The sequence below is a fragment of the Excalfactoria chinensis genome, chromosome 3 (assembly GCF_039878825.1).
Source record: "Excalfactoria chinensis isolate bCotChi1 chromosome 3, bCotChi1.hap2, whole genome shotgun sequence".
Lineage (NCBI taxonomy): Eukaryota > Metazoa > Chordata > Aves > Galliformes > Phasianidae > Excalfactoria > Excalfactoria chinensis.
The window spans coordinates 57,812,008-57,826,612 of record NC_092827.1 but is presented as its reverse complement, the minus strand read 5'-3'; the positions used below and the strand labels follow the sequence as shown (position 1 = coordinate 57,826,612).

The 14,605-nt window shown below is 38.0% G+C and overlaps 1 protein-coding gene across 2 annotated transcripts in view; it reads right to left on the bottom strand.

The window, feature by feature from the left end:
- Nucleotides 1-14,605, bottom strand: part of CNKSR3 (CNKSR family member 3) — a 139,394-nt gene that overhangs the window by 91,679 nt on the left and 33,110 nt on the right. For both annotated transcript variants that reach the window (XM_072331638.1, XM_072331639.1), the window contains exons 3-7: nt 7,865-8,067; nt 7,619-7,706; nt 4,664-4,705; nt 2,641-2,760; nt 576-635 (exon numbers count right to left, since the gene is read on the bottom strand). In XM_072331638.1, the coding sequence (XP_072187739.1) occupies nt 576-635; nt 2,641-2,760; nt 4,664-4,705; nt 7,619-7,706; nt 7,865-8,067 (513 nt within the window). The remainder of the gene's footprint in view (nt 1-575; nt 636-2,640; nt 2,761-4,663; nt 4,706-7,618; nt 7,707-7,864; nt 8,068-14,605) is intronic.

Genomic DNA, 14,605 nt, shown 5'->3' with positions numbered 1-14,605 from the left:
TTCCTAGAAGCTTTTACTAAAGTTTAAGCTACAGACAGCTCAGCGCAAGAATAAAACAAGCAGCCATCTGCAGCAAAAGCAACCACTGTTGTCTATTGTGCTTGATCATTTCCTCCCAGCAGATCACTCTTAAATATTTCATTTCTTACTCTGCAAAGTAATTTAGACATTGGACAGTTCATTAATTCCATTATTCATTACTGAATTTAAGACAGTATCACCTTAGCATTCTCACTAAGACAGATCTCTTTTGCCAGCAGAGAGCAAACACATATCTCCATGTCTTTGTTAGGACACCAAAAGCTCTCAGAACAGTAGCTTATTTAAATAACTGTATTGATGCCAAGTGTTTGAAGTACCTCACCTACTTGCAGGAACTGGTGTAATTAGGCTAACAGTGAAACACACAGATAAAAATATTTACAAGTTCTTGATAAACAAATGATGCACCACACAGCATGTAAAGCAATTATATCATGGAAGTAACAGGAAAAGCAGGAAAACGCAGTGGAAAAAAAATAAAAATCAAAGCTATGTTCAGGTAGCCTGAGTTAATCTACATTTACTTCACTTACATTTTCTGTAGTGCCAGTAATTACATGTAATCCATCATAAGTTGACTTTATGTACATACCCTAAATGAAAGCAGAAAATGAAAAACAAATTTAAAGATAAAAACAACCTTGCGTAACATATCTGATTAATTAACTGTTGGCAACAGACTCAAAAATTAGCAAGACTTAAATTCACACATTCTCTCAAGAAAACAGTGCAATCCATTATCAGTAGTATCACAACATTCTCAATTTCATCACAGATCACTTTTGCTGTAATTGTAATATTCGTAATTGCTTAGAAAAACTAGCACAAGCAATTCACTTTACAAATAGTGGTTGGTTGGTAACACCAAACTCTACCAATTTTGCTGCCTTCTCAGTCTTCAATCTTGAACTAAATTTCTTCCTTACTGTCCTGTCTGCATTAGAGAATTGAAAGCTCTACTAAACGGTCACTAGCACTCTTTACAAAGCACATTTACACAGGTGGGATACAAATATATGTCCTCTTCTACAACTTCTCTCAGCAAGTGAAAATACAAACTGTCTTGTAATCGCAATGCTGATAAAATAAAAGCAATAAAAGCCATGGCACTAGTATTCATGGTTATATTTGTTAACAAATTGTAAAGGTAAGAAAAGTCACACATGAAATTGGTGTTGAGCATATGAAATAAAAGTCATCAACAGTCTATTAACTAATAAATACATAGATGTTCCCACATGAAGTTGCCATTATATTGGTTTCACCACTTACAAATAAAACTACATCTCTCTAATATTCCTACTAGCGGCTGTTGTTAGAAGTACTCATATTTAGCAACATAACTGCAGTATTGTTCAGGAGTCATGTGAAGCTTATCTGTCCAAAGTTACCACATTTGTTTATTAGCATAAGAAATCACACTAGACTTATTTTCGTGTCCTCTCCTCATTTCTTGCTTAGTTTAAGCTTCACTGTAGCTTGAGCAATAAAAAAAAAAAAAAAACAACAGCACCTCCAAGTTTCACAAATTCATGACTGTATGAGAAACTGGTAATCACAGCCTGAACCTCTAATTAATCAGCTGAAGCAAGTGTTGGGTCAGCTGTGGGAGCACAGGTGAGAGTAATTTAGCTGTGCTCCCGGAAGGGTTGGAGCTTAACTCCACCTCCTCTAGACCTCATTTAAGGGCTGACCACCACTAAGGCAGCATCTCTTGGAGACTGCTCCTTGGTTCCCAGCAGACCAAAGGCTTCCATACAGGTGGGTTTTTCCTGTAAATAACCTTTTGGATATTTACTACCATCTTTTCATTATTGTCACTGTACACATGACTGATTCCAGTCAAATCCAGTGGTATACATTAAGCTATGTATCACCATTACAGTCTAATGCTACCTATATTAGTGCTCATCTCTCCTACCTTTTCAGGAAGAGCAGGAGAACACACATGCACTTGGGCATCTAAATTTCCTCCAAAATATTCTAACCTGAGTATTTCCCAGTCAGAAAATCCAATAAAATTTCAAATTCATTTTCTCACAACCAGCACTTAGCCGAGTGAAATTCACCAACTGAACTACACGCAGTAATGTCACATAGTCACTGAACTGTTAAAAGGATTTCTCTTGTTTCCCTTGTTCTCCTTAACAGCAAATCTCAGAAATTCTCACATTCTTTAGTCTTGCTAAAAATACACATGGGATACATATTTCAGAAACACAAACACCATTTTTCATCATGTTTTCCCTACCTAATGTTCCCACCCCCCTTTTGCTTTCATCTCCAAACAAAAACATCTGGTTAATATGATTTCCAGAAGTAAAATGATCAACTTCCTGAGCATCTGTAAATTCCCCCAAATTCTCATTAAGACATTAATTCAGCACTTCACCTTCCAAAATTTGGGAGCTATTAACTTGCACATACATCCCCGTCAGCCACCTCAACACATAACTTGACAATCTCCGAAGTTCCTTTTCCTGCTTCTTTCTATTTCCTATAGGAAAATAGAGTTCTGAAGTATATCACTCTACACAACTATGTGGTACCACGCAAGAGTAACTATGAAACATCAGGGATGTCAAGGTTGGTTCTTACCAGGCCTTCCCCAGGTCTAATGTTGGTTAAGTGAACTTCCTCCAGACATGCACACTGGCTCATCAATGGATCTGTAGTTGATCGGATAGCTTTATCACAAATTCCATTTAAAGTCTTGGACTGTAATGAGAACATACAAGAAACAGTTATTACACTTCTCTCCCGGCTTCTGCTTCTTACAGTTTTAAAAAAAAATAAAGTAAATTATTCCTAAACATTGGTCTAATAACAAAACATTGTCAAAAATCACTAAAACTAAAGATTCATTTGTACATATCTAATCTGCAGCATGTTTATCTCCCTGTGGTAACCTAGTATAGATGATTTACTTTCATTAGTGTCACCTCATCATCACTAACAGATGCCAGTACACCCTCTGTTTAAAAAGAAGATAAACATGTAAAACACAGCAAAAAAAAAAAAAAAAAAAAAAAAAAAAAAAAAAAAAAAAAAAGTTTGATGTTCATTTTTATCAGAGACTAATCCATTAAAATAATGAAACATTTTGATGATTCTTGTGGGAACAACTGACCATTTCTTACATTGCTCTTTATTTCTGTTATGAGAATAAATTTGTCAATGCACCATTAAAAAGAAAATGCTGGCCACTAACTTATCTGTGGAAAGCTTTACAGTATACAGTAGGACATGTAGCATTTCAGTGTTTCAGCATTACTTCTTCCACCGTGCCTCTGAGCTGACCTCTTCTGGAATGCTTAAGCAGACAAGGTTCGTATTTCCTTTTGACCAAAACATAACTGTTCTGAAGCCAACTTTATAGCTAAAGGCATATTCTGACCTTCCGTGTGTGTCAGTAAAGTCAAAGGTGAAACAGCTTTGTCTTTTATAACTGTTAAGTAACAGAATGGCTAATTAATCATACAGAAAATCTGAGTGCTCCCTACACCCGGCAAGTTACTCTAATGCCCCACAGTGTGTTTTAGGTCTTGACACTAGCTAAAGCAATGCTGCAATTAAAAGTATGCTACAAAAGCTTAACAGAGGGGGTAGATTAGGATACAACTCCGTAGTTATCTATATACCATTTCGGAAAACCAAAGTGAATCACCTTGCACAAAGGTTTGAATTTTTCAGGCAAAGCAGACGTAAGTAATTTAGGGAGAAGAAGGCAGTTTTGCAGATCTTTTGAATTATAATGGTCCCTAGAAACAATAAACATTTCTTCTTTTGTTTTACAAGAGATTTATAGAGCAGCAATAAAATAAATCAAAACAATGCTTAAGTGTGAATACGAGGAACTGCTCAAACAAGGGAATTCCAAGCAACAATAGTCACTCCATACTGGGTGTGCTTCAACGGAAAAAGAGAGAAGCAAAAAACTCCCTTTTACGTGGTCTCATTATTTACAGAAAAAATTATTTTTAGTTCTTTTGCTACTAAATTCCTAAGCATCTATGAACAAGAGGAAGGACTTATCAAAGAGCACAGCCTGGTTCATGTCAAAAGCAGGAAGCGATGATTAACCGTTACAAAATATAAAAAGCATTCCATTGCGCTCCTCATTCGGTCATAAGGCTGCTTCAATTCATTTTGAAAACTCTGCTCTTTCAAGAGCAAGTACACTTAGACACAACTTCTCAGTTCTGCATCGGACAGTTTTTTTGGCTTTTTTGTTTTTTTTCTTAAACTCAGAGAAGCTTAATAAGGCACAGTATCTACTTACAAAGGAATAAAATCTCATGCTAATTACAGGTGTAACTGGTTTATTTAGCCTATAATGATTCCAGAGTACTACCACATCCTTTAAAATATGAGGTCTAAATTCTCTTGAAGAATGTTTGTGCAATGGTAAAGACTCAGCTTCGCACCATTACGCGTGCTAGTCTAGCCAAAAATCGCATTGATTTTCTGTACAGTAAAGAGCATAACTAAAATGGCCCGTAGCATTTTACTTGCATGATGTGCTGGGACTGGAAGGCTGTTGTCAGTACAATTGGAGCAGAAGCCACCAAAATGAATATGAAAGCAAGCAGCTGAGTTTTCAGTAGAAATTAGTACTTACTACAGTCTGAACTTTATCTTCCATGTCAGCCACAGTACAGTCCTAAAAACAACAAAAAAAAACAATATACTATGTTAACCAATAAGTGCATAAACACATAATCTCTCAAGATTCTGCAAAACTTACACCTTAACCTTGAACTGAAGTAGAATCATTCATGCTGCAGGGATTAATCAGATTAGTTTCACCCGGTACGGCTCAAATGTACTATTTAACAACTATTTTCTGGCCCTGGTAAAAAGCAATAATAAACCCTTAAAACCAAGAACACAGGATTTAATTACAGCAACAGACTTTGCCAGAAAAACAGAACACTGCACAATAAAGCTGGACTTCCAGAAGACATACCCAGAAGACATACAAACTTGCAATGAATTGCTGAATGCTGATTCAGCCATTTCCCTGCTCTAGATAACAAATAGTTATAAAGTAGATTTAAAAAGGGAAGAAAAACTATTTTTAAAAATACACTACTGACGACATTCATCAGGACTGCAAACAAAGCATTATTTACAAAACCTGGGTACAAGAGTCTTTCAACTGAAACTAATATATGTAACAGACTACATAAGTCTTCCTTGTTTCCACAGGATGGAATCATGGAATGGCCCAGCTTGAAAAGGACCACAAAGATCATCGAGTTTCAACCCCCCTCCTATGTTCAGGGACACCAACCACCAGATCAGGCTGCCCAGAGCCACATCCAGCATGGACTTGAATGCCTCCAGAGATGGGGCATCCACAGCCTCCTCAGGCAAGAGGTTTTCTGCAAGAACAGCTGAACTAGAGAATGGTATTACATTCTCAGATTAAAGACTTAAAACAACAAGTAAATAATGAAACAAGATTTAAAACTTATATTTCAAGATATTTGCCACTGACATCTCAACCTGCATAACTATCACACAACACCCAAAATATGCACTGAGGAGCTGTGAACTGAAGCTGTTACCTATTTCTGATCATTTTCAACCCTTCTGTTCCTTCTTAGTTCTGTTTTGTGCTTTTTAAGACAGGAGTTCAAAAAAGCTTATAATCCTCCAGATATGGACACAATAGGGATACATAAAATAGTTCAGTAGTTCTCTTTCATGTTTTCAAAGTAACTCTTAAGTGTCCTGATGATCACTGAGGACATATTCTTCATACATTAAAAAAATTTACATCAAGTTGTTTGGGTTGTTTTGTTTTGTTATGTCATTATCTCTTTTCCATACATGGGTGGATTCCTTCAGGTCATATTAATACAATTGCAATGTGCCAGTACAAAGCAAGATTTCTTCTTTCTGCATTCTTGTTGCTTCCCCCCCCCCCCCCCCCCCACACACACACACAGCAATTCCATTCTTTCTAACAGCTCCTGCTAAATTGGCAGAGAAACTCTCTGACGCTTATTAAAGGGTAGAGTTGTATGTGCCAACTTCCATTCCATCGCCTTCAAAGGCTGATTTAATTGACAGATTAGATACCATTTTTAGCAGTTTTATTAATACAGTCCAGCAATCTCATATCTCAGTTCCTGTAGCACTCTTGGGTGAACACCATCTGCTGCTAGAAGTGCTTACTGTTCTACTATACAATCTGCAAATCTGTATCTGTAAATCACTAACTTGCTGCAACTGCACACAAAGTGCCCAATCAAGAAGGGCATTCAGCAGTAGGTGAGACTGGTGTGCCTTTGAAGTTACAGTAATCAAATCAGGTACTACTCTTTTACAGCTATCCAGCTGATAGAACTAGGTGTCATCACAGTCTGATACCTCACAAGACATTTCTATCCTTTAGCATTAGTACTTAAAAGCAGCTCATAATCAATAGGGAGACTGACTTTTTACGCTGTCTAATAGCAATAAGACCAGGAGGAATGGCTATAAACTCAAAGTTTGGAGATTTATATTAGATATTAGGGTGAAACTTTTCACTCAAGAGGGTAGTGAGGTGCTGGCACAGGCCAGAAATCATGTGCACACTAAAATGCCCAACCTGGGGGCATTTTAGGCCAGGTTGGATGGGGCCCTGGGCAGCCTGATCTAGTGGGTGGCAACTGCACATGTTAGGGGTCTGGAATTTAATGGCCTTTAATGACACTTTCAACCCAAGACGTTTTGTGATTCTATGACAATCTTCCCAGAAACAGAGAGGGAATCACCTATTTCACAGGACATGACTCTGCAGAGTCCATACAATATACAGCCATGACTAAACAGGAGTTGAAGAGTGCACGTAGTGTTTAACTACTAGAGTTAAACTCTGCTGACACTATGCCAACTGCTTCACAAGACAGGCAATATTATTCAGATAAAAAAAAATGATGCAGTTTGCCAAGACTCCCACAGTTGCTAAGTGTCCTTTTAGCTATTACCAATAAGTGCTCATTAACTGATAAACAGAAAGTTTTGAAACAAAATACTGTCATCTCCCACTACTGTCACAGAAGCCTGAATAGTGGAATTTTTATCATAAAGGTGGCAACTCCCTCTGTTATATGGAGCATCTCCTATCTGATAGGAATAGGTTAAAACACTATATGCAGGACAAAACCTGCATGTGTAGGCATAACAACCAATTAAGTAATATTTTATGATGTATTTTAGAATACATTTATACATGCACTCCATGTATTTTCAACATGTTATTTGGAATTTGATAATCCTCAAATGCAGACCAACTATTTTAAAAACTAACAACTCTTCCTACTGAAGATGAAGAAAACGTGTAGTTTTTAAATGATAGTCATTTACGATACAGCCAACAATTCCAAAATCAGAAATTAAATGAACAAAACCAAATCATCTCAGAAAAACAGACAACTGAAACTTGCCTTCATGGAACTGTTCAAGCTTTGAAGTAAGCCCACATCTGCATTCCAATTAGTACTAAGTATACAGCACACATTACTTCCCCAAACACCCACCTTCCCTTTTGGAAAGCAGGGAGGAAAAGAAATCAGCTGACCTTCTGAACAGTAGTAGTAAGGTCCAAGCAGAGCTGAATTATTCTGTTTTTCATTGATGAAAAGTCAGCAATACCTGTAAATGGAGTCCTGTAACAAGAGAAAATTCATTCATCAGAAGCCTTTTGACAAAGCAAAAGAGGGGTAAGTGAGATCAAGAGCATCTTTAGACCTAGACATCTAGAAATTGCACTGCAAGGAGAAAGAAGTTATAGAAGCAAATGAAAATACAAGGATTTTATTCTTACCTGTCCAACCAAGCAAGCAGGGCCTTAGCAGCACCAATAAGCTCTACCACAGAAGTAAGGAATTCATTGGGAGGCTTGCGTGAAGTATTCCCATCATAATTTGAGCTTTTCCTACGGGTACAGATGTAATTTTGTAGATTGTTGGATGATGCGCGCAGCTTGAGAACCAAGCTCTTCATATTGTCTGTTTCAAGCCCATAGTTCTGCAAGAAATATCAAGTTCAATAAATTTCCCTATTTCTTATTACATATATGCTAACTCATCCAGGATCAAAGGTCAAAGGATATGCCCTTTTATTTTGGAGTGGAAGGGAAAAAAAATGCAGGTTAAGTGAAATGTTTAAGAATGTTCTCATCAAGTCTAATCAGGCATTTGCTGAAGCAAAGTGGTCTTCAAATAAAGAAATGAGATCTTACAAGATCTGATAGGGACAGAGGAATGGTCATAAACTAAGACAGGGGAGATTTAAGTTAGATATTAGGAGGAAGTTTTTCACTCAGAGGGTGGTAAAGCACTGGAACAGGTTGCCCAAAGACACTGTGGATGTCCCATCCCTGGAAGCATTCAAGGCCAAGCTGGATGCAGCTCTGAGCAGCCTGGTCTAGCAGATGGCAACCCTGCCCAAGGCAGGGGGGTTGAAACTGGATGATCTTTGAGGTCCCTTTTCAACCCAGGCCATTCTATAACTCTATGATGATACATCCCTAACATTTAAGTTGTTTTTATGCATTTCTAAACCATATGAATTTCAGTTAATCCTTAGCATGCCTTGCCAAAGGGTGGCAAGATGACATTCCTTCAGGATGTACAGCGCTTCCAGGAATTTTCCAGAAAGCATGTTTGGCTGGATTTGAGATGGAAGAGGTAATCCTAGAGCTTTATTTGGTACACCTAACGCTTTTACTGGAAGAAACAGTTCTTTACTCATCTTCCTAACATCCAACATTTTGTAGCTCACCGTTGTCTTTCTTTTATTGACAAATCTTAAATACATGATCACTTTCAAAAATCCATTCTGCATTACAGGCACTAAAGGGTTTTGTGGGAGCCAGACCTTCTCAGTTTTATTGAGGTGAATGAGTTTGAGGACATTATTCCATCAGAATGAAACCACAATGTCAGATGTAATTTACTCACCAAGTGTAGTTTGAGTAATTTGGTTGCTTTGGTTTTCTTTTTGTTGAAGGAAATTACTGTTTTCTCTTAAAATGTTTTTATACTGTGATATAAAAATAGTGAAGCAACATTTCATTCACAACTAAAGACAGTTTAAATTGGCAAGAGATAAAAACATCCACAGGAAGTAAATGTAATTTCATAGTCAAAAGCTGGAATAAATATTTGAATCACAAGCTTTCAGTAACTATGTTCCATGATTACAGCACAGCAGTTGTTTGCAGGTTTGAGGACTGAATCAAAACTAAACTTAGTACTTAAATCCATTTTTACATGTTATATTTTCATTCAACAACATCTTTATAAAAGTTTTTAAACCAATCAAGTCTGCAAGTCCTACCAGCAACTCCAACTTTACAAATCCAAATGCAACTGTATCACACTTCTTAAGATTAAAACTACTGTTTTAAGCAACATATTTATTGTGTCACTCCAAAGGTATTACAAATGCTGCACTATAGCTGGTCTGAAGGCAACTCACTGTTTTATCACAAAGATTTTCTTCGGGCTGTCACTTTGCAGATATGAGTGTTAAATAGTGATATTCTACTGACTACCTTACTTACCCTACTTTGTGGTAGGCAATACTTAGGTCTCCAACCCCTCTTAAAAAATAAACAAAACAAAAAACAAAAAAACCAAACCACAACATGCCTGCTTTTCTCTATTCTCCTGACACAGATTCTTGTTACCAAACTCTATGGTCCACAGCGTAGTCAGCTGTATCGTTCTTTATCCCTTTACCCAGCTACAGCCAACGTTAATTTCATTCAAGTCCAAGTTTCAAGTAACTCCCAGCTCCTCAATTTCAGAACACAGCATCACCCAGGCTGGCACAGAGCTCTGGAAGTCTCACTCCAACCTCCTGCCCACAACGGCCTCAGCTTTAAGCACACCCCAGGTTGCTATGAGTTTTTATCCAATCAAGCCTTCAAAATCTCAAAAATCTCTGCACAAACTTCTCAAGCAAATTGATGCACTGTCTGATTGCTCTGACCAACCTGGTGGCCCTCCACTGAACTGCTTTAGTATTGTCAATGTCTCCTCTGTACTTGGAGGTAGAGGGGAAAATGAGTGACAAGTACTAACTCCTGGCCATGCTCTCAGGATGTTGCTGACTATTTTGTTGCTAGGACACGCTGCCTGCTTATGGCCCCATTCTTGCCATGATCAAAGGCTCATAATAAAAGCTAGAGTGCTTTAGAAAGTTAATAGATTAAACAAAATCTTTGCTCAAAAATACATCTGTGCAAAGATAGATTTGAGCCAAATTACCTTTAAAATACCTATATTTCCTATGTAACTTGAACTGACTGGGATGTCATCCACATATCCTCCTCCCTTCCCTGAAGGCTCTTGGCAAGGAAGTACTCCCGCACAGAAGCAGGGGTCAAGAGGATATATCCAATAAAACAAAAACAAAACATTGTTGCAACAGCAGAGGATATCCTTAAATTTTTCAGGATCACAGACTGGGAAAGATAGAGATTAATAAACAATGTTAAAGTACTTGCTTACTACCATGTGTAAACTTACCACCTTCTAATTTTAACAAAATACCCAAGAATATTGTTCAAATTCATTTCTTGCAGTCACTTGTTTTTCCCCTCCTCTGTTCCATGACATTGCAAATTACTTTATTTTTGGAAGAATGCTTTTTTTCCCCCCTTAACACTGGAAGTAAAGGATGCTGGCCTCTCTCCTTCCAGAAGTGGACAGAAAATACAACTTCTCTTTTTCTTCTCCCCTGTAGAGTAGTAAAACAACCTAATCAAACAACTTAATTCTGTTCAGAACTTGAGAGAGTCTTTAAAAGCATCTCCAGTATTCTTTCAGTCACTCAGGTGAAGAAGTTTTGCTCACTGCTTTGTAGATGTCCGTGATTAGAGTTAGCCCCAGCACTTAACAAGTATACTTGTTGGTATATCAGATTAGATTTCATCTTTGTTCTAAAATATTTACATTCTTCTCACCACACCTCTTTCATCTTATTTATACAGTGGGTCATCAGCCCAGCATGACTTTTCCAGTCCAGATAGTTTTTAACCTAACTCCACCAAGTAGATCTCAATTTCCAGGTGGACTTCAGCAACACAGGTTTTAATCTGGAGATACAAAGCCTCAACCTTATGACTGCAGCCGGTCTGCTCAGCAGTCTCTTATGAGGTACACCACGGTCAAACTGCAGTTGCTGCACAAAGCCTTCCTAAAGCTTTTTCCAGAGATACTACAGAGGGCAACTGAGATGTCTGTAAAACCAATTCACGCTTTAGGAAATGTGCTGGCTAAGAACTATGTCCACTCAGCACAACAGTGAGCATTACAGCTCATCAATACAGGATATCAAATTCTTCAACTTCAGATCTGTCCTGAGGAATGAACATTTCAAGAACAAAGGGGTCATCACAACTCAAACCACCTCCGTTCCAATGGAGATGACCTGTTTTCTCTAACACACAGAAAACATTATGCTCCTTCAACAGATATAACTTTGCCATTGTGCACATTTTTCTATTCACTGACAAAGTGAGAAAACAAGCAGTAGTAAAAAAATAAAATAAAAATGTACGTGCTCTGGCTGTGATCCTGTCCAAGCTGACACTATCTTGACCACTCCACAAATAACCAGTTATTTCTTCTTCATTTTCAGTGTCACTCTTGGTTGTCCAGTCTGTTGAAGGGTTGGTTTGCAGCAAACCACTTAATAAAACTATTCCTTTCTTTATCGTATTGTGCTCTGAGTTGGTTTAGCTCCCTGAAGTGTCTCACCTCACCATCAGCTGTGTGCAAGCAGAAAGGATACTAATCAGAGAATGGAAAGGGGGTAGAGGGAGGTGGCAGCTGACTTAATTGACATAGAGCAGGAGCCTCACTTCAGGACACACAGGAATGCTGATCCTATAGCAGCACACCAACAGCCTTACATGCCTTCACAGCAACACACGGCTGACACGTAAAACTCAAGTTTTTCTGAAGCATTCTAAATAACAGGTTATATTGTTTAACAGATTATTATTTAAGTAACCAAAAGGTTCTAGATGTTGCCCATGAACCACAGCAGGTTATATTTTCCTTTCATTCCTAATTTAAAATATCAAAGTTACTCTAATCAAAACAGAAGCTGAAGCCAACGGTCAAGAACACCTTATGTCAAACATTCCCAGCCTGCTACTCATTAACCTGAGCAGCCACACATGGGACTATGACAAGAGAGAGAGCATGCACAGGTGCACAAGAGAGCAAGTGCACATGAGAGCATGCACACAAAAGCACGCTCTTTCCAAACCCCATTATATTTAATGAGAAATAGTACACTGACCAAATAATTGTTCAAGGTCGAGGCACTGAAATAAAAGAAAAAAAATAAAGTGTGGTTAACCAAAGTCAAAAGAGCAGTCAAGTCCCAGCTGACCTGGGCTGACCTAGAGCTCTGCTGTTGCCAAGGGGCACTATTCACCTTCTTTTTCACAGTCATCTTCACATGCTTCAGTGTGAAGAGCAAGATTTGCTGGATGATCCAGCTAAAAACTAGCTTGGGAAAAAAAGTGAATAAAAACAGACTGAATGCTTGTTCAATAGCTTATACAACACATTACTTGGTAGGATGACCTCCTGGTATGAGGTTATACATTGCTGCATTGCTAATATGCTGGCATTACTCTTAATGGTATTACTAAAAGGTACAAAGCTAAGAAAAAAAAAATATATATATATATGTTCTGGTATGTTTTTGGTAGTTTTTGTTGCTTGGTTTTGTTTTTTAATTAATTAAAATTAATATCCTCATTCAATCTTCATTCTAATTTCAAGAAAAAAACAAAATTTGAAGCAAAAAAACTAGCTCCTATAAGACAATGTAGTTAAAGATCCAGAAATCTAATCCAAAGAGCACATTAAAAGTAATTCTATTTGCATATAATTTCCCATTAATGTTTGCTTTATTTTATGTTTATTAAGCCCAAACAGGCAAGGCAACTCATCAGGGAACAGTGAGTAAACATTCAGTTTCACCACTATTCCTTTTTGTCCCACTTATTCAAATGGGCTGAGAAAGCTTATTTTCCAAGATTACTACCCCTCCTTTTTGTGGTTTTGTGTGAATTTTAAAAAGCATATTTATGTATATTCGTTCCTTTCCCACCAAGCAGTTCAATCAACAAACAAATATCTTTCACCCATTCCTTTCCTCACTCAAGCAAATACTGCCACCACAAAAAGATGGAGGCATTCATACCAATGTGGCTTGGTTTTGTTTACTTTTCTCCCCTTCTGGAAGTTCAATTCCTATATGTTCTCTAAATTCCTTAAGTCTTCCAATAGGTCTTCAACAACTGTTCAGAAAAATCTTACTGCACCAACTCAAGTGCACCAGAAATGTGAGCTCACAAGAAATCTTCACTTCTTATCCCTGACGACACCCTTTCCAGCTGCCTCCTCAGTTTCAGCTTTGTTGCATATGCTGCTGCTAAGGAAAGATTAAGAAACGTTCTAAAAACTGAACCAGTTGAGAAAGATTTGAGTTTTTTTAAGCTATACTGCAGCAGTAAACATCATAACTTGCAGACATTCTCAGCTTGACAGGGTAGAAACTCACATAGGAGTCTCTATCCCTATAAAATCTAAGTGTATTTGGTATACTTCCTCAAGGAACACACTACTATTCTTTCCCCTGTCAACCCAGCGGGTTTGGAAAAAGTGAATGCTTGAGAAGAATTACCATATGAGGAAGATGCTCCAAAGACAGCTACTTCACTGCCTTTGGAGTCTCAAGTGTTCTTGCAGTGTGAGGAAACCAAATCTGAATGAAACTGTTGAGAACTAGACAAAAAAGGTAAATTTTTCTTAAGAACTCCACAGCTTAGAAATGTCCAGAACACCCACAGTGCTTCTACCTATCACCAAAACAGACAATGTTCAAAGTCTTACCTCAGGCTGGCCCAGTCAGTGCTACGTATTTACAGTATAAACCAAAACCATAGTGAAAAGAAAAGCTGAGTTCCTGAGTGCCTTTGGTTCTAATGAAAGCTCACAAAAAAATGGGGAAATGTCGCCACGTACACACACACAAAAAAAAAAATTCAAAGTCATATTAATACCTCCAACCCACTTTCAAAGAAGTAATAACCAGTGGAATACAGAAACCCCTGTTCTCTCATACAGAAAGAAAAGAGACGGCAATGTTAAAAAGAAAAAAAATTGTCTGCCTCTAGAATCCAAGACACATCATCTCTTGGGAACAAAAAAATCAACACTGATTTTCTACCATTATCCCAAAAACTGAAGGGAAAGGGTATGTAGAAGGTGACAAAGAGCACAGCTTAAATAGAGAAATTGTTCCTCCTCTTCTTAAAGGGAAACAAGGATATTTCACAGAATCACAGAATTATAGGGGTTGGAAGGGACCTCTAGAGATCATCGAGTCCAACCCCCCTGCCAAAGCAGGCTCCCTACACCACGTCGCACAGGTAGGCGTCCAGGCGGGTCTTGAATATCTCCAGAGAAGGAGACTCCACCACCCCCCTGGGCAGCCTGTTCCAGTGCTCCGTCACCCTCAATAGCTACAA